The sequence below is a fragment of the Amblyomma maculatum genome, chromosome 3 (assembly GCF_055883805.1).
Source record: "Amblyomma maculatum isolate TAMU_Amacu chromosome 3, ASM5588380v1, whole genome shotgun sequence".
In the NCBI taxonomy this organism is placed as follows: domain Eukaryota; kingdom Metazoa; phylum Arthropoda; class Arachnida; order Ixodida; family Ixodidae; genus Amblyomma; species Amblyomma maculatum.
This window is the reverse complement of record NC_139346.1, coordinates 218,830,527-218,854,876: the sequence shown is the minus strand read 5'-3', so window position 1 is coordinate 218,854,876 and position 24,350 is coordinate 218,830,527. Positions and strand designations below refer to the sequence as shown.

General features: G+C 43.9%; 2 protein-coding genes across 6 annotated transcripts in view; one reads left to right on the top strand and one right to left on the bottom strand.

Annotated features, from left to right (window-relative positions):
* Positions 1 to 10,853, top strand: part of Nle (notchless protein homolog 1) — a 58,850-nt gene extending 47,997 nt beyond the window's left edge. For both annotated transcript variants that reach the window (XM_084599645.1, XM_084599646.1), the window contains 2 exons: positions 1,678 to 1,748; positions 10,732 to 10,853. In XM_084599645.1, the coding sequence (XP_084455771.1) occupies positions 1,678 to 1,748; positions 10,732 to 10,744 (84 nt within the window). In that variant the 3' untranslated portion in view covers positions 10,745 to 10,853. The remainder of the gene's footprint in view (positions 1 to 1,677; positions 1,749 to 10,731) is intronic.
* A 51-nt stretch (positions 10,854 to 10,904) lies between these two features.
* LOC146197730 (citron Rho-interacting kinase-like) overlaps positions 10,905 to 24,350 on the bottom strand; it is a 173,041-nt gene continuing 159,595 nt past the window's right edge. For all 4 annotated transcript variants that reach the window (XM_084599641.1, XM_084599644.1, XM_084599642.1 and 1 more), the window contains 4 exons: positions 23,833 to 23,910; positions 20,901 to 20,982; positions 18,789 to 18,947; positions 10,905 to 11,042 (listed from right to left, as the gene is read on the bottom strand). In XM_084599641.1, the coding sequence (XP_084455767.1) occupies positions 10,955 to 11,042; positions 18,789 to 18,947; positions 20,901 to 20,982; positions 23,833 to 23,910 (407 nt within the window). In that variant the 3' untranslated portion in view covers positions 10,905 to 10,954. The remainder of the gene's footprint in view (positions 11,043 to 18,788; positions 18,948 to 20,900; positions 20,983 to 23,832; positions 23,911 to 24,350) is intronic.

The window sequence follows — 24,350 nt, the reverse complement described above, 5'->3', positions numbered from 1 at the left end:
ACAAACTGATCAAGTTTTAGCGCAGAAGTGCAATGCAAGTTAACCGCGAAGACACTCCGTCGCCGAAGGTTCTACTTGTCGCGCTCAATGCCATTGTCTTTCTCTCTCATCTTTATCCGACCGCAAAAAACACACAAAAACATGTGCCATTTTCATTTTGTGCCTTGTGGCGCAACCAACTGCATCACAGCTTGCAGGAATACCGGGAAATATGCCCGAAAACATAGCAAGTGCTGTGCATCTAATGCAGACAAGAGCTTTTGCCTACACCTCGAAAGTCACTGCTGTCGCCAGCGCCGCCGCATATCCACTGATGTCACAGGCTGACAGTTGTCGATAGGAAAAGCGTGATTGGCCTTGGAAACAAATAGTATGCTCCATTTACGTATGTCTGCACTTGCACGTGCAGCACCACTTAGCAACTCTATGTTGTGTTCTTTGCATCGCCAAAGTGTGCTACTAGTATAACCTGCTTCCCTGAAATCTCTCTAATTTAATGTTTCTGTTTCAACTTTTATTTATGTTTTAGCCAATGCTTTTCGTACATAGACAGAGCAAGTACCGGATTTAGTCATTTCTAACGTGCACCTTTTTTCTAAAGAAAAAAATCAAGCCATACCATAACTTGCGCGTTAGAAACAACTACAAGAATGAAATTACGCCAACAACCACTTCTTTTTTCTGACCTTGAAAAACAGGTGCGCGTTAAAATCGAGGGCATGTTAGAGTACGAACAGATGGCTCAGTGCCATCTGTATATGCCCTCTCATACACTAGAGTAAATACGATAATGCGGTGAAATTCCGGTTACCAGCATGCCTTAAAGTGGCTGTTGAAATTGCACGCAGTAACTGTGGGGGGAAAAGGCTTGATCCCTAGAGTGATGCAGCAGCATTGCAAGAGAGTTATAGGTACTTGTTGAGATAATGTGCTTTATGAGGGCAGCACACACTGCAGGGAAGTGAGCAATGCTTACCAGGAACCACGCTGCCTCCATGCCTGAATGCAGTGCAAAGCTATGGTGCATATGTTTTGAAGTGAAAACTTCACTGTCACCTTGGCCTAAGGCCAGCGTAGGCTAGCAATTGAACTTCGAGGAGCCAGAGGACAAAGCGTGGCTATAAGAAAAAAAGGAATCTGTCTCTACCAGGAACCAAACCACTATCCCTCCAATCCTCAGATGAGCGCGCAAACCACTACTCCACGCCAGGCTTGTGGGAACCAGGTCGTAACTATCCTTGTCTAGCGTAAGAATGATAGTAGTGATGACTGATGATGATGTTAGTAGCGGTATTGATGATGGCGACGACAATGACAATGCAGTTAATGAAAACTGTCCTGTAAAGTGGCTTTTTCCATGCGTTTTAATGTGGTGAGCACCAGCACATGGCATAGCTTAGCGATACTGCGTTTTCCCTCTTGGAGGTTGCAGAACAGGTTAGTAATTGTGCATAAGGTTTGGTTTTGTTTATGGAGTTTAATGTCCCAAAGTGACTCGGGCTATGAGAGATACTGTAGTGGAGTGCTCTGGAAATTTTAACCACCTGGGGTTTGTTAATGTGCGTTAGGCTTTGTTTGAGTTCCTTATATTGCTTTCTTAGGGCTTCCCGTATTTAGTCATGTTGCATGCATATTTGCATATGCACACTACATTGCTTTCTCGTTTGTGCGCGACAGGTGTATGCTGTTGACTGGAGCCCAGATGGATCACAGGTGGTTAGCGGAGGCAAGGACAAGGTGTTACGGCTGTGAGTACATGAACCTCTGGAATTTATCTCTCTTGATGTGCAAAAGCCTGAAAGAGCACTTTTTCTCTGTTCAGCATTTAGCATTAAGAAAGGGAACTTTAGCCTGTGGGCATGAGAGCTGATTATGATTATGGTTATGGATTTTTAGATGACTCTTTATAAATATATAAATGAAAAAATTAGTTGTGGTCTCTGGTTAACCCTAGTTGAATTGCGATAGCAATGGAGGAAGCTTCTTTTGCCTGCTACATTATTCCCCTGTCACGCCCTATCAGTGTAAGGTGCTACATTATTGGGGACACTTAAAGGGCAACTCCGGGGGTTTTTTGACATTCGAATATTCTAATAAAAATTTTACTGTAGATTCTCCTCTCCGTCCTGACGCATTCTACAAAATTTGGGTGCCGTACGATAATCCGTTCGCGCGCAACACGACTTTAAAATATGCTGTTTTCATGGCTTAAGTTGAGACTATTTCTGCCGGCAACACTGAGTTTCTGACGTCACAATCAGTATACCGGCGTTACTGTCCACTTCCCGCATGATTATGAAATTGTGAGGCTAATATTGAAGTACCTAAGACATTTTATGCAATGCTTCATGATTTCCATACTTTATTTGCACCATCCAACGCACGTACGAGTGTTTCTCTAATACTGAGTGTGACGTCACCACTTCGTCACCTGGGATGTCGTTTCTGGTCGTGAAAGCAGTTTCGGTTTCGATTTGCTGTTTTTTCTTTTTAAAAATACTTCTAATTGGAATTTCGAAAAAAGGTTTTTTGTGTTCGAGTCAGGACGTGCCGAGGAATGTAATTCAACCAAAAACACAGAATGATGGAAAAACCACCGGAGTTGACCTTTAAGCTCATCCTTTAATGGGGTACTTGGCTCAACACTTTACTGTCCGCAGGAAAAGTAGGGGTTTTTGAGTGGTGTCATAAATATTTTTTCCTTTTTTACATAAAATTGCTTGGTACAGGAGTGTATGGTAGAAAATTGTAGAGGAGGAAATTCTCTTCACAATGGTATTAGTCACAATTAACATCTTTATTGCATAGGTGATGAAAAAAAATTATCGAAAAAAAAATTGATGATAAAAAAATTCATAAAAACAACAAAATTTCTTCACACAAATATACACCAATTCTAGCTTTCCAAGTACAGTATTACTCAAGTTAGGAAAGAAAACATTAGACCATATGACTATTCTGCCACCGGGCGAAACAGTTCCTTGTTGCCGTGAAACAGAGGTTTGTTGCATGTCTCACAGAAAACATTTGTTTTTTTGTTCCACCTTTCTTTCTTCATAGCAGAATTTGCAGTTCTTGTACTTCTCCATTTTTTGGGGCTTTTGCTGCAGTCCCTGAGGCTGACCATGAGGCAGAAACAGAGGGCAAACGTCGGGTTCTCCAGGTTGTGGCTTACCAAATCCAAGCAATTGCTCGGCCACTTTTTAAAAAATTTTAGATCTTCTAGAGTGACATCTCGCCAAGATCTGTCTTTTTTGCCGTAGGAAGGTTTTTTACAAAATATCTATCCACGCATATTTATTTGTGTTCGTGCATGTCTCCTTGATGATCTTCATGGTGAAGAATAGCAGAAAGAAATCGATGGCTCTGGAGTAGCGCCGTGCGGTGTTGCGGCATGCAATGCCGAAGTCGACCCCTGGCTGTCTCCTAGGAGAAAACAGGACTCTCTGCGCTGCCGGCGGCAAGTAGTTCCGCCCGAATGACGTTGACACCCTGCAGATAACAGTTGTGACCTTCAGAACACTCTGATTTCTACCCATCAGCGCGCAGCAAAAGCGGAACTTTTCGAAAGAAAAAACGAAGCTTACCGGGGCATGACCGTTTGACGTTCCTGGTCAGTTTGACACAGTTTCGCTGTCGGTGCTAAAGTCTGAAGAGCTGAATTCGTCTTCCGAGTCATCACTGTTGCTGTTAGCGTCCACAGATGAGCACTCAGATGCGTCAGTATTCATGGAAATGGGCCGCTTCTGAGCAGCAGCAGCCATTTCGCAAGCAAGGAGCGCCGCTTTGTCACTCCGAAACGATAAGAATTGTTGCGACGCGGTGTAAAAATAAACCCGTAAGCGAAATGGAAAAAAGGGCTGTTCTATTACCTACTGCATGCCACCACTTGTCAAGGAGCGCTTCGAAAGCGGAAAATTCTAATCGTGAAACCATCAATAGCGGGCTATCGATGGTAATAGGCGCAGACAGGAAAGTGTTAAAATTACTTTTTCAAATTTTGACCAAATTTGATAAAACATAGTATTCTGACTCAGATTCTTGCACTGATTTCAAATATGTAACTATTTTTCCGATTGACCAATAATTCAAGAGATAATGAAATTAATTGCTCATAATTTGCAGAAACAATGAAAAAATAACTGCGCTGCAAAAAATTCACATCGACACTTTGCTGGGTACTAAGAAGTGTAAGGAATACAATGTTAGGAGCACTTTTCTGATATAACAATCATGTTATTTGTTATAATGAAAAAGTGCCCCTAACATTGTATATTCGTTATGCTTTCTAGTACCTAGCAAAGTGTTCATGTGAAATTTGTATAGTGCGGTCATTTTTTCACTGTTCCCGCAAAGTATCAACAATTCATTTATATTTATCTTTTGAACTAATTGGCCAATTGGAACATTAGTCAGATATTTGAAATCAGTGCAAGAAACTAAATTGGATACCAGGCTTTGTCAAATTTGTTGAAAAATTAGAAAAAAATAGCTTTAAGAGCCTTGTCCCCCCTTAAAGGCCCACTGTCCAGGGAATGACTTTTTAAGCAAAGGAGCCCAGTGCTTAGGTCAGATACCAAAGGTAGTTTGTGCAAACTGCTACAGCGATACGCGTGCTGCAAAGCAGCAAAAATACAAATCAAAGCTCTCTCATCCTCCCCGTCAGGAAACCAGCTTCCCTGTTCTCTACAAGCCTCAAGGATGACGCCGTAGTCGCAAACGACATCCATTGTTCCGTCTCGTTGACTTTCAGGTGAAGGATGGGCGTACACCACTAATTGTGTCCACCGCTTGCAGCGCGCTTTTCCCTCGCCACGGTCGGACTGAATGAAGCGGCGTGCGCTCCCGCGGCATGCAGAGGCTACATTTTACCTCCCGCCAAACTCTGAGAAGGAAAGGGAATTTGGCTTGCGGAGGCTAGACGACCGGGTAGGAGAGTGAAAAACGTTTGCGAGGGAACGGGAGAAGAGAAACACGACAGAATTGGGTGATTGCAGTGGCTGTAACTGCGTTATTAATTACTTCTTTCAAAAACACTTTGCGGTCTTGCGTTCTTGGGGTGAAGTCTCATAGTCACCGGGGAAGAAAATATTTTCGACCGGAGGGTGGACAGTGGGCCTTTAAAGGGGCGATGACAGGGTCATTCGGTGTATTGCCGTTTTATACCTCTATGAATAATATACAGGTCTGTGATTCTGCTCGCAAAGTTTTAGTGCCTAGCACATGGCGCATATTACAAAAAAACGCGATAGAAATCGGAATTCGGAGCTCCTCCCACTGAGAGCGACTGCCATTTTAAATTGCTCGTGTGACATCACAGAGGATACGCGACAGAGCATTGTCTGCAATGCAGGCTACAATATCAAATGACGCATCTTTTTTTCTTTTTTCTTGGGACGATTGACACAGTGGTAGTCCCTTATGCCGAAGTGCTTGATGAAGATGTTACCGCACGAAAGCGATGTAGAGTAAGGCATGCTTTCTTCAGCATAGGGCACTCTCACAGTCAGTGGGCTGCATGGTTAGGTTCCTTAGCTTATCGATGCACTGGTCTGTCGCATTACACCGGTGACGACGCCAGCACGGCCAACGGTCGACTATCATCGTAGTGTGAGGTTTTCGGCCCCGCGTTGTTGACAGAACTGATCTGCGGACGGTCGTCCGATCTGTTTTGGTCGGATCGAGGCCGAGCGAGAACTTGACACCCGATACTCGAGTCAACGGCCTGAACAGCTGTGCTTCTCTGTAGCTTAACCGAGTTAGAAAAAGGAAAACAAGAAGCTACACTTTATATGTTTCCCCTTGTCATCAGCTATGACCTTGGCCAGAAATGTTAGTCGGAGCTGAACTGCCGGCTCGTTCAGCGACGAATAGGCCCAGCGCGAGTACGCGCGTTTGGGCCTAGAGTTTCGGCGATTACGGAGCATGCAATCAGAAGCTTTAGCGGTCGCATGTGCTCATCGAGTTTAGTTCTGGCAGTAGCAACCCCAAATCGACGACTGCTTAGATCACAAAGCAAGTGCACATTGAGCGGGGAGCGTCAATATATGGGACCCTGTCTAGCGAGCGCAGCCGGTAGCTGTTGGTGCCGCTTATGTGTATACCCGGCGCAGGTAGGTGATGTAGCCGTGCGAATGAGCAGCATACATCCAGTCATTGCAAAAGCTATGTAAACAAACATGCTGGAGCGCAGTCGTAATTTGTGAATCGGCGCATACCTGTGGGAGTTGAGGGTTCACACACTAAATACTAAATGGTGTATGCTTACGTTGAAGCACTCACGAGTCGTTTGCTGGAGAAGCACTAGAAAAACAAGGTGAGGCTCGGGAGTCTGGCGCAATCGCGCGCGGCTGCCGGGGGAGGCGAGGCGAGGCGAGATGGAGACGGCGGCGACTGGGAGGCTCTTGTTTGGTGTGGGCATGCAGTGAAAAGCAATCGAATCGCGTTGGGTTTTGCTATGACGGGACTGAAGTGGCGGCGGCGGCTCATGCTTTTGGGTGCTGGCCATGGCCAGACTGAACATAGTTTTCCAAAAATGCGTTACCAGCCGAAAATAATTAAGTCTGGCAAGGTAGTGATTTGTTCAAAACTTTTGGCTGCTCCTCTAATGTCGCAAGATATGCTCGCGTGTCAAGGTATGCCTGTTTAGCTCTTAGTTTTTGGACCCAAAGAGTGACGGCAATAAAAATGTAAACTGCGCGAAAAACGGGACAATAGGCGAAGGAACACAGACACGACAATACGGGCGCAGACTTCCAACTGTTTATTGGTGAACGAAAGCACATGCTATTTACGTGAGGGAACTGAGGTGCACAACCACTGCTATCTTTCATACAAGACGTGATAAACGGTAAGAAGGTAAAAATTTATCGTAATTTTCTTTCACACTATGAGAAAACTTATTGCAGAATGCCAGATAAAAGGTCGAGCACTCAGATGTCATGTTCCAAAAAGGCATCACATAAAAAACCACAATCAGACTGAGTAAAAAAAAAAAAAAACATAAGAAGCAAAAAAGTTTTGGTAAGGCTGTGAAACAATGTATAGGTGTGTGGAAAAACAACGGTGGCGTGAAAAATTTGACAGAGATGAAAAGAAATGGTGAACAAATGAGAAAAAAAGCTTTTGCGATAAGAGACCAGAGGTACGCAGAAAAGAGGGAACAATTATGGAGGTGAACATTAAAACCAGCTAAAAGAATCGTGAAAAAATGACTGGATGGAAATAACAAGAAACAGTTGTAAATGTGAACCTAAAACCATTAAAATCAGCTAAAAGGATCATATCATGCCGAAGGAGGATCTCTTGCGATTCGGCTGAGAGTTCGCTCGGCCGACTTTCTGGCGGACAGGCGAACTACTGAAGCCGCTGTAAAAAAACACATTCCTAGTCGGCAGTGCCCCTATGTGGCAGTCGCTGCATGGCAGTCTACTGTAGCAGGAATGACAGCCATTGCGCTGGCCAATCATGTGAAAAGAAAAATTAACAAGGAACAGTTGTAAAGGTGAACCTAGAACCATTAAAACCAGGTAAAAGAATTATGAGCAACAATGACAGCACGCAAAAAAACAAAAAACAGTTGTAAAGGTGAATAAAACTAAGCAACAAATTGCATTTGGAAAACTGAAAACCGTTTCTGACTACAATTAGGACATGAAAATGCACCAGAAAACTTACAGGTGGCCTTGCAAAAACGCAATTTCACTCTATGAAAGCAAAATAGAGGGAGTGTTCACACTTCTCTCGCCAGTTTTTAAGATATGAAAAGCTTCAACAACCTCCCTTCCTGTCTTATCTCTTGACTTAAACAAAAACGTGGTTTCGTGCCAAATTGGTCTGCATGGTACCTTGTTTGTTCTTTCCCCTCCCCTTGCCTTCACAGTTCCCACAATGCAGTGCTAAATGTCCTCCAGCATTGTTCCTTATTGCCAAATTATGTTCTCGTGCCCGTTCGTTAAAACAGCTACCCATCTGCCCAATGTAAAATCTGTCGCATGTGAGAGGAATTTTATGTTATCGCTGCGCAGCAGCGATAACATAGCGATGTGTTTACATTTTGACTTGGCTCTAGCAAGGGGGGAAGCGAATTTGGCAGAGTGCCAGCGCTTGTCTGGTTGTGCAAGTCTTGTTTTCAGTAAGTTCGCTTTATCATGCCAGAGGCAATTGGGGCGCCGTCTACTGCCACGCGGGATAGCAGCAAACGCCTTTTGAAGCGGACGATGCTTAAAGCCAGCCTCATGACCGCGGCTGATGGATGGAAGGGTGGATGACTCTTCAAAAAAAAAAAAAAATCCCGCATAACCGGTAGCGCCTATCCGAAGTCATGGCCTTTCTTGAGCATTTGCTGGGACCGCGTCGACAGTGCTTATCCGTTTTTCCGAATTAACAGGGCTCGAATTATCGAGTATTTGCGAGTTTCGGAGGTTGCACGGAAGAGAGAACAAGCAACCGCGCTGGTCATGACGCCATTTAGGCTTTACCCACTCACTCTGCCATGGTTCTATATCTGGTTTTATCTTCTGTCCCTGGTTCGGACGCACGCAGCCTCTAACTGCGCTGCTCTTTCGTCGTTTTTTTTTTTTTTTTCACGTGCTGTGCGCTAAGCCGCCTATACGCGGCAGCGTGTAGTTCTAATTATCCGTTACGGAACCGACTCGCGTGACGTAGGACTAGTGGAAATGGGGACTTGCGCTGGCCTTCTCGTAGTCTAGGTGGTGTTGCCCTTGGGCCCAAGTAGGAGGCAGTTCTGACACTATGTTGTGTTACAGAGTAACAAGGAGACGCACAGGAGCCGTTGAAGGGTGACAGGCATGCAGCCCGAGATGCCCACCTTTATTCTGCAGGTGTATACGCACACACACACGTAATGTAACACTCTTACCTAACATCCATTTCATTTCCTTTAAGGAAATGAAATGGATGGAGCCACTGCCTGGTAGCTGAACTGAACGGTGGCAACCTCTACAGCAGGCAGGGGGTGAGCCACGAAGTTTGACCAGCATTTAGGTTCACTTTCAGTTTTTCCATCTGTGCACCTCTGCACTCTTCTCCGGTTTGATGCCCGTTCTTCCTGGCAGCGCACTAACAATGGGCTTAATATGCTTTTGGCAGCACACCATCCTTGTCGCTTGCATCCGCCACACCAACCTTACCTGCCAGGAATGAATTGGTGACTACATGCGGAATAAGGCCGAGTATGCACATTAGTGTAGAAATGCTAGAATGAGCCTGCCACTGCAGATCTCTCGGCTACTAATGCCATGCAGGTTTCACTTATTACGTAATGTGCTAAGCAGCCCCATGAATTCTTTTTTAACGACAGTAGCGATTCCTCATACAAGCACAGCTTCAGGTACTACCATTTGCATGCACGTTGATTACTGGTAAATAAATTACTTGTGCTGACAGAAGTGCTGAGGCACTCCTTAGTAACCTTTGATCACACAGGACTGTCACATTAAATATAACCAAAAAAAGACGATAATCTGTTTGCTGAAAAATGAAAACGTGAAACTTGTGTCCCAAGTATAAACACCGAAAAAAAGTCAATCAAAAACAAAAACAGAAATATCCAACCCTTACTTATAATATAGATCAAGGGTTGTCACACTTTACATTCTTGAGGAACCTCAGCAACCATCACTATGTACCCCCCCTTACCCCCAATTTCCCCTATGTCACCACAATCAGGCGATGTTGCTTGTGAACGGATCTGTCTTGGTTTTTTCTGTAGCTTAGTTCACTTTTTGTGAGAATTTGGTTGTTTTATTGATTTTGACAGTCAACTTATTAAATAGCCACCTCTCACTTATATTCAGACTTATATATCCAAAACAAGAATGCAGAAAACTACACTCACAAGGCCAATGTTCCACCTCATTCGTGTGCTTGGCCAATGGCCGAATGGTTGCGCTGCGCACAGAATCACTAGCAGGTTCTTTGGGTTTCATTGGTTATCTGCCACTCCTTAGCATGGTGGCAGCATGGCAAATGCGTATTTCTCTACTTCGGCACATAGCAGTGTTAGGGTGAATGGGCTTGCCAGTGACAGAACTCCACCTTAGCGTTGCAGACACCGCAGAACAAACACTCAATAAGACGCGCATGTTTTTATGCCTTTGCCTGGCTCGGGTAACTCTGCCGTGTGGCCTGCTTCAATAACCATGCACATGAGTGGCACAAACCACAACACATGTTGTGTGCCATGCCCATTTCATACTTTTTTTTTCTGGTGGTCTAGACATACACATGATGACAGATTAACTGGGCATGCTGTTAAGTTCAACCATTAGTGTCAAAAGAGTGCATGGCATCTTAGCACAATGCCAAGGTCTGTGCTGTGGACAGTCCCTATGCTAACAGTAAAAGCTAAAGAAGGAGGGGATAAGAAAAGCTAATATACTTTCGCTTGCGACAATCTAGGCACTGTGCCTGGTCTGTACATAACAAGAAGAAAGGAGGTGGGGCACTCCAGTGGGACTTTGTGCAATCACCATATTGAAAATCCCTGGTATAGATGTTTCTCAGATTCGACAGTAACAACAACATAAAATGTGTCAACTCTGCAAGGGTAAAATACAATTTTATTCCATACATTTGGCGCCATTAAAACTCACAACATAAAACTTGTACTGTACACTATCTTGCTAAGAAATAATGTGCCTGTCCTTGTTCAATTCAGCAGCACTAAAATTTGGCATGTTTCTCATGCGTTATGTGTTTTCATTGCAGATGGAGGAAATAGGAGCGGTGAGTGAAGATGGCACTTCAACAAAATTCTTTTCCAATAGGTGTAAAAATGTTAAAACAAACACAGTATGAACATAATAAAAACGCAACATTTCAAATTAAAAGTGGGAAATGTGCTCATGGTCTATCACTTTTGCATTGTGTACAAGTTGTATATTTGGCAGCAGGCTGTGCTCTGTGCATTTACAGGCAGCTTTTTTTTTCTTCACTCCTCCAATGCTTCAACTACTGATGATGTGAAGGAAAACTGCATCTCTTCGCTTTCATCAGCTTTGCTGTTGTCATCCTTGCCTCTGCAAAAGGATAAAGCAACAAACCAAAAGACTGGTGTTAAATGAAGGCACTACATCCAGAGACGAGGCTAATATGACGCAAGCCACACTGTGTAATGCTCAGCCAGAACACTCAACGAAAGTTCTTAGCTTACAACATTTAGCCACTTGTAGCTGAATGCAAAATAAAGACGATCAGATGCTCAAACTCAAGTCTATTCTCCTCAATATCTGTAAGATGCACTATATTCAGTTTCAAACATCAAAATGCTGTAAAGGCTAAGCACGTAATTGACAAAAAAACACTGTGGTTTAACTATTCTGAACCAAGTAAACAGAGCGAAAGATCCCATTCCATTCCGCTCATCATCAGCCTGATTATACCCACTGCAGGGCGAAGGCCTCTCCCATATCTCTCCACTTAACCCGGTTCTGTTCTGTGCTAGCTGCATCCACTTGACCCCTGCGAACTTCTTAATCTCATCCGCCCACCTAACTTTCTGCCGCCCCCTACTACGCTTTCCTTCCCTTGGAATCCAGTTTGTTACCCTCAGCGACCATCGGTTATCCTCTCTTCGCACTACATGTCCTGCCCATGTCCATTTCTTCTTCTTAATTTCCACTAGAACGTCGGTAACTTGAGTTATTTCTCTGACCCACTCTGCACGCTTTCTATCTCTTAATGTTACCCCTACCATTTTTCGTTCCATAGCCCTCTGGGTTGTCCTCAACTTAAGTAGAACTCTCTTGGTTAGCCTCCACGTTTCAGCCCCATAGGCGAGTACAGGCAAGATGCAACTGTTGTATACTTTCCTCTTGAGCGATACCGGTAAGCTGCTAGTCATAATCTGTGAGTGCTTGCCAAATGCGCTCCATCCCAATCTTATTCTTCTTGTTATTTCCTTTTCATGGTCCGGATCTGCGGTTACTACCTGTCCTAAGTAGACATATTCGCCTACTACTTCCAGTATTTCGCTACCTAATGTAAACTGCTGTTCCTTCCCGAGGCTGTTGAACATTACTTTAGTCTTTACTTTAGTCTTCTGCATATTGATTTTCAAGCCTACCTTTCTACTTTTCCTGTCTAGGTCATCAATCATTATTTGCAGTTCATCCCCCGAGTTGCTTAGCAAGGCAATGTCATCAGCAAATCGCAGATTACTGAGGTATTCTCCATCTACCCTTATCCCTAACTGCTCCCATTCCAAGTCTCTGAATACTTCCTCTAAACAAGCTGTGAATAGTACTGGGGAGATTGTGTCTCCTTGCCTAACATCTTTCTTTATGGGAATTATGTTACTTCCTTTATGCAGAACTATGGTTGCTGTGCACGTGTCAGTTGCTGTGCACGTGGCAGAACTATGGTTGCTGTGTCAGTTCAGTTCAATCGTGTCCGACTCTTCGTGACCCTATGGACTATATCACGCCACGCTTTCCGGTCTCTCACTATCTTCTTAACATCACATAACTTCATCTGCAGCGCCTCGAGGATGCCATCTAACCATCGCGTTCACTGCCTACCCATTCCCCGGTGACCCTCAACCTTTCCCAACATCAAATATTTCTCCAGCGACTCCTCTCTTCTCATCAGATGACCAAAGTAGCTGAGCTTTAACTTTAGAATTTAACCCTCCAATGAGCAGTCAGGGTTTATGGTCGACAATATCGACTGATTTGATCTTCTGGCCGTCCAAGGAACTCTCAAGTCTCCGCCAGCACCACAATTCAAACGCGTCAATTCTTCGGCGGTCAGCCTTCTTCACAGTCCAACTCTCGCATCCATACATCACAACTGGAAAGACCATAGCACGGGTTATACGGATTTTGGTTGGCAGTGTAATGTCTGCTCTTTACTAGGCGGTCAAGGCTAGCCATGGCTCTCTTTCCCAGAGGCAGGCGTCTCCTAATTTCATGGCTGCAGTCTCCTTCCGGGGTAATCTCGGAGCCCAAGAAGAGAAAATCTGTCACATTCCGCTACACATTGCTAAATCTAATGGTGTAGCCAAATTCAACGGAACTTTCGCTATCTGTCTTACTTTGTTTAGAAGAGTTAAACCACTTTGTCTTTCTAGCAAATTAGCTCTGCAAGCCACATCTGCCGGGTGACAATGTAAGCGCTGTCGGGGCAGCCAATAACGGCCCTGCAAGGCTATTCTCCATGGCAAGACGCATACACAGTGATAGGCTCATTTTATTTTAAGCAAGCGGTGAGTCACGTGGTCTGATGTCATGACACACCCCTGGCGCTCCTCCGGCTGAAGGTCAAATTATCATACCCGGTGACCTTGGCAAAACTAGTCTATTGGAGCTTCCGCTTAAAACACACGCACGCACGCGTGCGCGCACATACACACACACAGACAGACAGACAGAAAGAGTAGTTTTGTGGTTCTGTGGTCTAATGTGCTGCACCAGAGACAAGGGAACATTGGGTGTGTGGGTTCAAATCCACCAGCTGATATTTTTTTTCTGCACATTTTTGTTTATCACACTGCATATGGCAGGACTTCAATTAAGCGTCTTTTCTTCAGAACAGCTTAAATACCACGGCCATTCGAAACTGAACTGCACATGTCTGTTCATTTGATGCATATCATTTTTGTGAGCTGCCCGAAACCTGCTGTCGTGCCCACACTGATGTTTTATCAGCAATGATGATTTTTTGCAATCCTGAAGCAGTGTGCAAATTCTGTGTGATTCTGCAAAATGCAAGTGAGAGCTTTGTGTGAAGATTATGTTCAGTCATCAGGTTTTAACACTGCTGACTCCTCCACCCAGCCCTGATTAGCAACAAGTGTTTGTCTGCAAACTTCGTGTACCCTCAGCAGAGGAGGTTCGCTCCTTTTTGCACCTCTGCTAAAAAACTTGAAAATAGCTATTATGGGAGAGCACCTCGTAGCACTTACAGCTACAGCAGCACTTATTACAGAACAGCATGATTTGCGAGCTTAAAGTCTCGTCGCAAGGTCTTGGCTTCAGAGACTCTGAAGGCCCACACAGATGTCCCGCCTTGAATTTAGCAACACTATGATGGTGTCCTCACTCAAAACACTCTGTGTTTCCCAGACAGACCTCTCCAGAAAGCAAAGCTTGGTATACAGGTGTACGTTTCTACAATTACATGTTTGTTGTGCCTTGACAACTATGATGTATGAACCTTGAGAAGAATGGGAGCTGGGTGGAGTAAACATGGGCAGCCAGGGTCACAGGGACAGCAAAAAAGCAGCCCCCTAATTTTTTTATGTTCAAGAGCATAGACAAACCAATGTAGCACAGGCTGGAATGGATGGTTTACAGCCCCGCACCATCTGCAATATGTGCTAGTGCTGCTATCATTAGCATAACACCTCATTACAATACATGTAAGCAAAAGTTTTCAAACCCATTTTCCAATTCAGCAGTGCACCTACGAGGTCATTCTTTTGTTACCAAAAGCACAGTATGTGCACCCATCTTAAAGCAGCGCGAAATACAAGACAAAACACAAACACACAAGACACAACACAGCACAAAACAGAACACTTGTGTTTCGCGCTGCTTTAAGATGAATCCAATCCAACTCGCCCAGTTTTCTATACTCGTGCAGAGTATGTACTTGAACAATATGCGAAAATATGAAGTATTGTTTTGAAAGCGATGTATTTTTAATCCCAAAATACCTGCATGCTGGTCACTCTCCTCCCAGTGTGGCCTCCAGAAACACGTAAAAAAAAAAAAAAACTTTCTGAAATAGTTTTCTTTTTTGACATCGCAGTAAAGAAAGCCGCCTGTTAGCAGCTGGTGAGTACTTTTAAAAGAGCATGAAAAAATATGCTATGTCATTTGAAAGCAAAGCTGATACCTTTTAATGGTAACCACATGAGGCGACAATTCTTTGTGACATGTCGCGCGACAATGACGTTGCTGCTGGTGCGTACCGCATGAAGCAATGGGATTCTGTGACAGAGCGGCATGTTTTCAGCATTGTTCTGTTACTGCCGCCTAGTCGTTTGGTGAAGGAGAGTACAGTTATGCTAGTATCCTATTCCTAACACTTAACAGTACTAATATTATAAACACTACACCGCAATGCAGACTTGCATTGCAAGAAGCCACTTTCTCCCGCTCCTTTAGAAAACTGACATCTTGCCATGCTAGCTTTCCTGTTTCCTTTATTGCCCTACCAAGCTTTCACTGAACTGTGTCGATGCGCTAATATGTATGCACAGATCAGATGAAGTGAGATTTTGCAGATTCTTCCATTCTTCGCTCAAACCACGGTCCAGAAGAACAAATTTCCCTCGCAAAAGAAGTCAAATGGAAGCTGCCTCGTGGGCTGCTTCCAGGCGACAAGCAAAATTTGTTAAAAGACCACGACCTGAGTGACATGACGAGTGGCAATGCTCTGGTGGCCCTCAGCCCTGCCGCGTGTCGCCCCAAATTGTCACCTCTTGCAGTTAGCACTTTAAAATGCCACGAATTGGTGATGCCGGTAAGTGTGTGCAAATATTCTAAATGTCCAATACGAATAAAATGTTTGTTATTCGATTCCTATTCCAAAAACTGATATTCAGAACTTCCTCAATATTCGAACTGAATACACCAAAAATAATGCAGTTTCTCTGCACTGCACAATGCTGCACTACAATGCTTGCCTGTGTTGGCTGTGCAGTGAAGCATCCTCAAAATTCGACAGGGCCGTTTTGTGAAGGTGGGCCTTTTATTTTGTGACTAGGGCTTCCCCGATAGTGTGTGCAAGGCACTTGAAGAAAATGGGGGAAAACGTCACTTCAGCCATCCATTGTCCAGGTGTTTGAAATTACTTTGATTTCAGCAGATTTCTTCGGGCCCATTCAATAATTTGAGCTTTTGGTCAATTCGGATGTTTTTTCTGGCTCTTAAAGAGTTAGGGACACCAAATTTTTGTGCTGCACTTTTGTGTTAGTGCGTAGCGATTCTGTAAGCACGGAGCGCGGTGTTAGAAGCACGAAATCGCATTACATAATTGATTATCCTATTATTAGTATGCATCAGTTTCGGTTTCGGTTCGTAGTTGTCATGTTTTTACCCGACGTCAAAAAACAGACAATATAAGATTGAAATGTCACGTGAACCAAAAACTCATGACGTCAACAAGTAGGCGCATCGTCTGCTCTGTTTGCTGTGTGACTGTGTCGCATGCTCGCATGGCGGAGCTACACTGTGGAAACAGTTGGTCAACTGGATCCATAAACATGAGGTTTGCGTAGTTTTGGTGATCCTGCCCCGCCGCACCAACATGAACTATTCGGAAACATGCCGTTGTCACCTGTGAACAGCTGTCGCCAACTTGCGCTCTGAAAACTTGTTGCTCACAGTAGTGCCGATGTCCGCCGATTGCTTCGCTACAATTTTGCCTAAATTCCTAAACTATGCGAGCGGCTAGGAAAAAGTAAAAAGCGGGAGAGGCTTTCACTACGAAGGAGCGCGCGCAAATGCTCGCGAGTATATACCGTATACACACGTGTAATGGCCGCACTTTTTTTTCCGAGATTGGGGTGAAAATCAGGGGGTGCGGCGATTACATGAGAAAAAAGACAGCGAAAAAAATTATTTGCGGTGGTACCTGCCTTTATTATTGTCAAAAAACACCTCGTCCTCCTCCGCTAAACTCGTCGGGATTTCAGGCTCGTCCCGTGTCCAAAACATCACTCCTCGTCGTCGTCCTCCTCCTCCTCCGAACTCATCGGGACTTTTCGTCAACGCCGAACTTTCGTCCAGCTGCTCTTTTTCCTTCTTCTTTCGTGTAGTGAATCACTTTCAGCTTAAAGTGAGCGGTATAAGTAACATATTTTCCCATCGAGGAAAAGAAAATCTTCAGCTCACGAGTGCAGAACAAATCGGGGCAGCAATGCGTTCCGATTGCGAGATCGCACGTGATATGCTTCGGGCGATCGAGGAAATGGCTGTAAAACGGAGGAGCGAACAGACTTGGATTGGACTGGATTGGATTAGCTGGCCTCACCCTTTGTAACGGGCGGGCATCGCTGCGGCTAGGAGCGCCCCCTTTGTAACGGAGGTGGTGGCCGCTGCCCCAATGCTCGACTTTTTTTTTCCTGAAATATTTTGTTCTTAATTCTTATTGGCAATTCTACTTCTAACCTTACGCTTCATTTTGGCTTTCACTTGATTTTTGGGCCCCACCTGGCGGCAGTAACCACAAAACGTTCCGTATTTCTTGCACCGCACAGTAGACGGCACTGCCCAACTTCCTGAAACTCATGGTGCGGCTTTTACTCGGGAAATTTTTTAAAAGTTTTTTTTTCCCCAATTTTTTTCTTCTAAAGTTCGGGGTGCGGCTATTACATGCGTGCGGCCATTACACGCGTGTATACGGTAGTTTGAATTGCACTGATCGAGACACCTTTTTCGTGCGCCGTTTTGAGTGCCACTTCACGTGTGTGAATCTGGTGATTGTTGGGAGAAAATTCACATGTTGGCGAATGAAAATGACCGTTGTGTATAGTTCTGGCAACAGTGAACTGAAATCAGCAATTGCTTACATCGCAGAACACGCATACAATCACTATGAAGCGCCGGTGTGACCCCGGTGCACCGAGTAATGCTGCAAGCGGCCTGGAACAGTCGTCGGCACTACTTGGGCCGATTGAGGACAGGCTTCCTACAGTGAATCAGTGATGGATGACAAACCTTTATTAGAGCATTGAGTCGCTGACCCGTTTCGTTTCGCTGACCCGTGACGTCCAGAACTGACTAGGCCTAGTAAAGAGTAGGGCAGGGGAGCGCAGTGCAATTCGTCGCCTGGCGTGCCCACAGGAGATGTTGCTGAAGGCTCCGCACTTGTGGAGGCATGCTACTGTTGCACGAGTATATCAGCAGTCCTGATAACATTCGTCTTTTCTGGCACAAACGCAAGGAGTGCTACACTGCCTCACTGCTGCGCTGCCGGCCACTCCGGTCTCGGCTACGGCAACCGACAACAATGGCATCCGCCGACCATTGCCGCGCCGTCGGTGGGCGCAAATTTTAGTGAATGAATATTGCCATTAAGCATAACTTTGGCTACAGCGAGTCGTCGTGGTGTCCGTGTGTTAGAACGCTGTTATAGCCGAAACGAGCTGATCAGCAGCATTGTCTCCTACACCACAAAACTGTGCAATGACGTCACAAATACTTGATTATGGTTTTTTTATGTGAATCTATGTCACAGTCAATGCGCTTACAATAGGTCCGGAATGCAAGAACGAGCATTTCCACAAACTCTAAAAAAGTATTAAAATATTTTTAAGCCTCCCTTGAGTCTAATACATGACTGTGATGGTCTTCAAACACAAAGGAAGTGTGTGACAAGCTTTGCACAACCTCGTAATTTGGTGTCTCTACACCTATAAAGGCTTAATTAAGGAGCGTTTACTACATTCAGCAGTGATACGACAGTTCCACCTGGTTTCATGCAGGTCCTTCCTGTACAAAATACGGGGTTACGGAATCGTGTATAATATTTATACTGGATATTTCAGTTAGGTGCAATATAGCTTAAATTTATTTGCTAATACCATGTGAATTCTTAAATAAAGATGAACAATGTTCGCTCTTTTTTAATTTTCCATTTTTTTCCCCTCATCAAATATTTGATTTGATATTTGAACGCATTTTTTCCCTATGTTTGTATTCAATTCATATTAAAAAATTTCAACATTCGCACACCCCTAGATGTCGGGCATAACTCCCACAACAGCTGCATGGTTCTCTGAATCGGACAGGTGTAGATGCAGGCTAGTGGCTTACCCTGGAGAAGGCAGCACCTGATCACCCTGGCTGCTGCCGGTGGCATGTACCGAGATGACCTCTAGCTGGTCACTGTGGAATGACGCCAGGTACATGGAGCCCGCTGACGACAGGCCCAGGAACCGCGGGTTGCTGACCAGCACTATGCGGTGCAAGCCACTGTGGAATAACGAGGCGACCACAGATCAGCCATAATAGCACGGACAGTGGAAACAAGCAGCAAAACGTGCTGCAAAGCTTCTGTCACATGCATACGTAAAAATCACGTATACAGTTTGTATATAAGCACAAACAAGGGGAAAAAGCAATCAAAACTGCACACATGCCCCCCTCATCTCAACTGCTGCCTTGTTCTGATCTTGTTTAACATAGAGGTATTCTATTAAATGCGGGAGCACAATTCATAGCTCAGGCCAAAGAAGGAGCGTTAGTGTCAGCCACTTGTCATTAATTAAAACTTAACCTCAACCAGCTGTAGCGTCAAACATAAACATTCCATTGAGTTCGTACACATGCTGCAGGGAACGGCAACCTGAATGTCAAACACTATTTTCAACACTAAGCTGAACAATGTGATCCAGTGATACAAAATGGCACAAACTTTGATTCCTGTAGCCTGAAGTTACTGCAGACTTAAGGATGCATGTACAGTAAATACTGTTACTTTGTAGCAGAGATGCTTTGACTGGAGGCAAAATCACTCGAGCACCAGTTCAATTAATGTGAAACTGTAGATACACCAAGTCTACAGCTGATCTGTTGGGATGTTCCTGCAGAGGACATATTTGCAAATAGATTAGTACGGAGTATGTAAATATTCGAAATTTAGATAGTTTGCTGTTCGATTCCTACCTTCTACTCTAAATTTTGAATTTCCTGTCATTAACTCACAGCAAAACATTGTGAGATTTCCCAATGGCAGTTTCTGGCACCTGGAGTTGCCTCTTCTTGCAGCTTGCAATAAAACCTTGTGCATAATAATGCTAGGCCTCGCATAATATCAGAGTGCTGACTCTGTTGTTGAGAGCTGATGTGGCATGCACGAAGGTGACCGGCTTGTGGAGCAAAGCATAACAAATGAAGTTGCGGCCCGCCTACTTTGGTAATTTTTTTACTTTCATCAGTTGGAATCCAGAAACTGCATACTATGGGCTACCCTAGAGGATAAGAAAAAAGTGTACAATGGTAACATTGACCTTGAAAATTCAAGTCCATGCAACTGCACTGCACCCAGTACAACTCGCGCGCGCGTCCAATGGTGTGGTTTAATTTTCACAGCTTTGGTTTGCAATGCCTTTAAGTTCACCACAGGGCTCGAAGTCTCGTGAAATCAATGCGTGAGGTTTTGCCTTTATGTGTCTAAGGTGGGGGGCACATGGAAAGGATTGGTCCCACGTGCGTTGCAACTTAGTTGCTGCTCCTGTATTTTGTCCACTGCACCCTACGCTTGGCCCTACTAACAACTGATACATTGCAGCCATCACTCTCTCACTAATGAAATATCGGCAGCTCTTGGCTCAATGATTCATGACAGACTGTCATAAGCATAGTCTAAATGTGCCATCAGACTTCTTTTCTCACTGATTGCATTTGTTATGCTAAGAATTATGAACAAATATTAGCTCTACAAAACAAAGCTTATAAACTAAAGTTAATTACTGGTATGCATAGTTATGGTTAAAAATAAAACTTACTACCTCTGCTCCTTTTGTAGTTGTGTTTTATGGAAGCATTTGTCTTTTTAGTCTGAAATAGCTGTATTGATATTCTAAATTATGAGAAATTATTTTAAACTAGTATTATAGAATATTTTAACTGCAACCAATCTTTGTTATTCATATTTATTTCGCACCAATAATATTGATATTCAACTCTAAAAATTACTGTACAAAAGTGGGAGAGTAACCACTCATCAAAAGATACAATCTGTGTTGCTTCAATAGCCTGATCTCTGAACAGTGTGATGCAGTATCACACAAAGCCACCACTTGGTTGTCAAGTTTCACTGATTAGCAATAAATAGGAAACACACATTCAGTAAACACAGCCCTAGGCAGTGGGAGATACAAAGTCCTGCCTTGCAAATCCTTCAGGACACATAGGCAAACACACCTTTCTTTCGAGCCCCTCGCCTTTATTTCTAAGATTTCCACCGAGTTGAGGTGTTGAATAAACAGGTGCGGTGACTTGTATGCTGCAACAACAGAAGGGAACAGAATTCACACTTTACTGCAATGAAATGCACATAAGGGTTAGCAGTAAAACGAGGCATGTTGATAGCTATACATGTAGTCAACTGCTACATTAAATTTCAATGTCTTATGAAATCATATAGTAAGAGCAACTTGAGTTCATTTGGAAGCCATGTTGTGGAAGGCTTGCTTTCCTCAAATGCAGCACCGAAATATTGTAGATCTTCGATAAAGGGAGCTCATGCCTACAAGATGAGACTGTATGTGTATATATCTTTCTAAACATATTACAGTAAAGTACCGTTGATACAGTCTTGCTAAACAAGTTTTTTGGCATAATATATATATTTTTTTTGTTCCAGGCCGCATACGCATTTTTGTATGGCTAATATGATAGTATTAGTGTGTGGATTCAGATACTAGTACAATAGTGAAAATGTATGAAAAAAATTTGCCGACGATTATATTACTTCCTAATGCGAAATATGAGTGCAGCTCATCAGCTGTTTCACCTTTTCGATACATTGAGGCAAATATTTCGAGCAAGACATGTATGTACAATTACAGACAACTTTTTTTAATTTTTCACACATATTCCTTCAAGAAACACTCCACTAACAGTTCTTGACTGCCATGAAAGAAGCTTTATGGTCGTCCCCGAAGCACCTCTTTCTCTCTTTTTTTCACTGCCACCTTTTTTTTACAGCTCGGTTAAGGTGTCCGCACAGAATTGTGATAGATACTGCGCCTTTTTTTTTTAAACGCCACTGATGCCTACTGTACTGCGTATATTTCTATATGCTCTGTGGAGCGACGTTCAAGGAAGTGCCAAATGAAAGACGCCGTACGGACGCCTGGATCCAACCCCCCATGGGGTCAGCTTCGTATATGCGTGAATCTCCTGGTGACGTCATCACTAATCATGACGTCATGAACTAATGTGACATCATTATCACTTCCGGTTATTAGACATGCCCGGATGTGACATCATGATGACATAACATCCAGTCATGACGTCACCAGGTTACGAGGTCAACGACGCGAAACGAAGGAACGGGCGCCAAAGAGCTGTGCTCCAAAAATTATTCCATAGTTTCTTATTTCGCTCAATATGGCATAAAAAAAAGCTTAGTGGGAGGCGATAGCACAGCCATATTGCAGTGGTAGCCGTGGTAATTAGGGGCGTGCGAATACTTGAATAACCGAACATGAATCGAATAACAAGATCTCGAATTATTCGATTTGTAAATAAAATACTTAGTATTAGGATGACCGAATATTCAATAAATGTCGCAACAAGCTCAGGGCTGCTTCAGGGAAGGTGAAATACAGTAAAATCTCGTCAATTCAGAAAATTCAAACAACCAGCATAGTCATGGTTGATGCCCATGTGTGTTGTTGGATCCGGGTTGATTCGGACTCTGGGTGACATCGAGGAGAGACCCGCGAAGCAAGCGATCGTTGCAGTAGACCTGCGCTCTGTAAAGGCTGGTTCACATGCAAGCGATTGAGCGAACTGAGCGGCGAGCAGCAGTGACAAGAGCGAAAAATTTCAAACCTGTCCGTCGCTCTCGTCGCCGCGACAGTTGAAAACAGGTTTTTGCGTCGCCGCAGCAGAAATCGCTAGTGTTTTCGCTTGCATGTGAAAAAGTTTTAACAGGCGCAACGACGATCGGAAATCCCCCGTAGCTGCGATGTTGCCCAGTAGCGTAGTTTCAGTTTCGCTTCTCTTAAATTCACACCATCTTGCCGCTGCCATAAGGCGCGCGCAGCTGCCAGTCACGTCATTTCAAACATTGCTTTGCGCGTCACTGGTTGTTTAGTTCTGTTTTGGGATGGTGTCATGTCGTTCTAGCACCTACGCATATTTCCCTCTTTTACGTCCACATGCTTCCTCTGTGGCTGAAGTATGCTGACCCATCACGTTTTCAGTGTCACAGTCCATGTGGTGAAGAATATCCTCAAAATGCAACGGGACGCTTTGCAAAGAACCACCACTGCTACTGCGCTGCGAGAAGGGCCACATAGGCACTGACGGTTCTGGCCGACATTCTCAACAGTGTGCACAAAGCACCTGATGAAGCTGCAAAATATCACTGTTGCTTAGTTTTCATCTCAAATGCATATTCCGGGCACTTCATTACATAAAATTACCGTGATGAAAACAGCTCTCGGCAGCTTTTTAGGGATTTAATTCCAACTTTCGAATAATTGAAGCATTTTTTCTGGACCCTTGAAGGCTGGATGAAGGTCCCTTGCAGGAACTGCTATGTCTGGCTTTGCTGAAAAAAGTTCAATATCTAAACTTCGATATTAAGGCCTCTTTCATGGTTAGGTTTGATATTCGATTCAAGAGTTACTATTCGGCATTCACGCATCCCTAGTGGTAATGCTTATGCTTATGGCCGATGTTTCAATATCTGGTGGCATAATGCCACCCTGCCCCCTTTTTCGCCCCACCCCCATCACACACTTTTATTGTTGAGGAATTACTTTATTTTTTAGCAGTGGGTCCTTCAGTTTTGCACCATCGCTGCCCCGCTGATCTTGGCAGCCTACCAAAATACTGCTCACACGGGCCGATAATTTTTCCATGTGTTTGTCTTTTGAGATTTCCTGCAGACATGACGCTCTTGGTGAAGTTGGCAGAGCGCCAAGACGCACTCAGTGGCCTTAAGGAACAAGAAGCCCAGCGCAAGGTGACGCATTAATTCACAGCAATAAAACTGTTTTGGATAATACGATTTTTGGATAACATGTTTCAATTTTCAATACCCGGAAGAATTTTATCAATGAGATTCTACTCTATCTCCGTCCTTCTCTCATGATGAGTTCTTGCTTAGAGAACTTACCAAAAGCAAGAGGAAGCCTTGACCATTTGATGTCTTCACGTGTTCGCCGACCCTCGGCATCCACGAACACGCCCAATTCTGCAAAGCAAAATATCCACTTTTCAACTGCTGCTGAATACATAGGCAATACTTGTAATCTTAGCCTGTTTTATTGCCTTGCTTAAACAACTAAAGGATGCATTTTTTTCAAGAAATGGTACCAATATTTCATTTTTTTTTAATTTAAGAAAATGGTATTTTGGTCAGTGTAAAGTATAACAACCGCCACGAGAAATGTTTTTCTTCTTATAGTGGAAGTGCGGCCATTTCAAGGTACCTAAGAAATCATGCAGAAAGAGTTTTCAAAACAGTAACTATAAATGTTTGTCAAACTCTCAAATTGACTCAAATCTTCCTATTCCAGGCCATCACAAATGTGCCAGTGCTCAAGCCTGAAAATCACTGCAGTTCTTTCTTGCACCAGGCATGTGTTTCCTAGTAAAGCAGTATTTTCATTCTCCTGTTTCACTTCTAGCAAG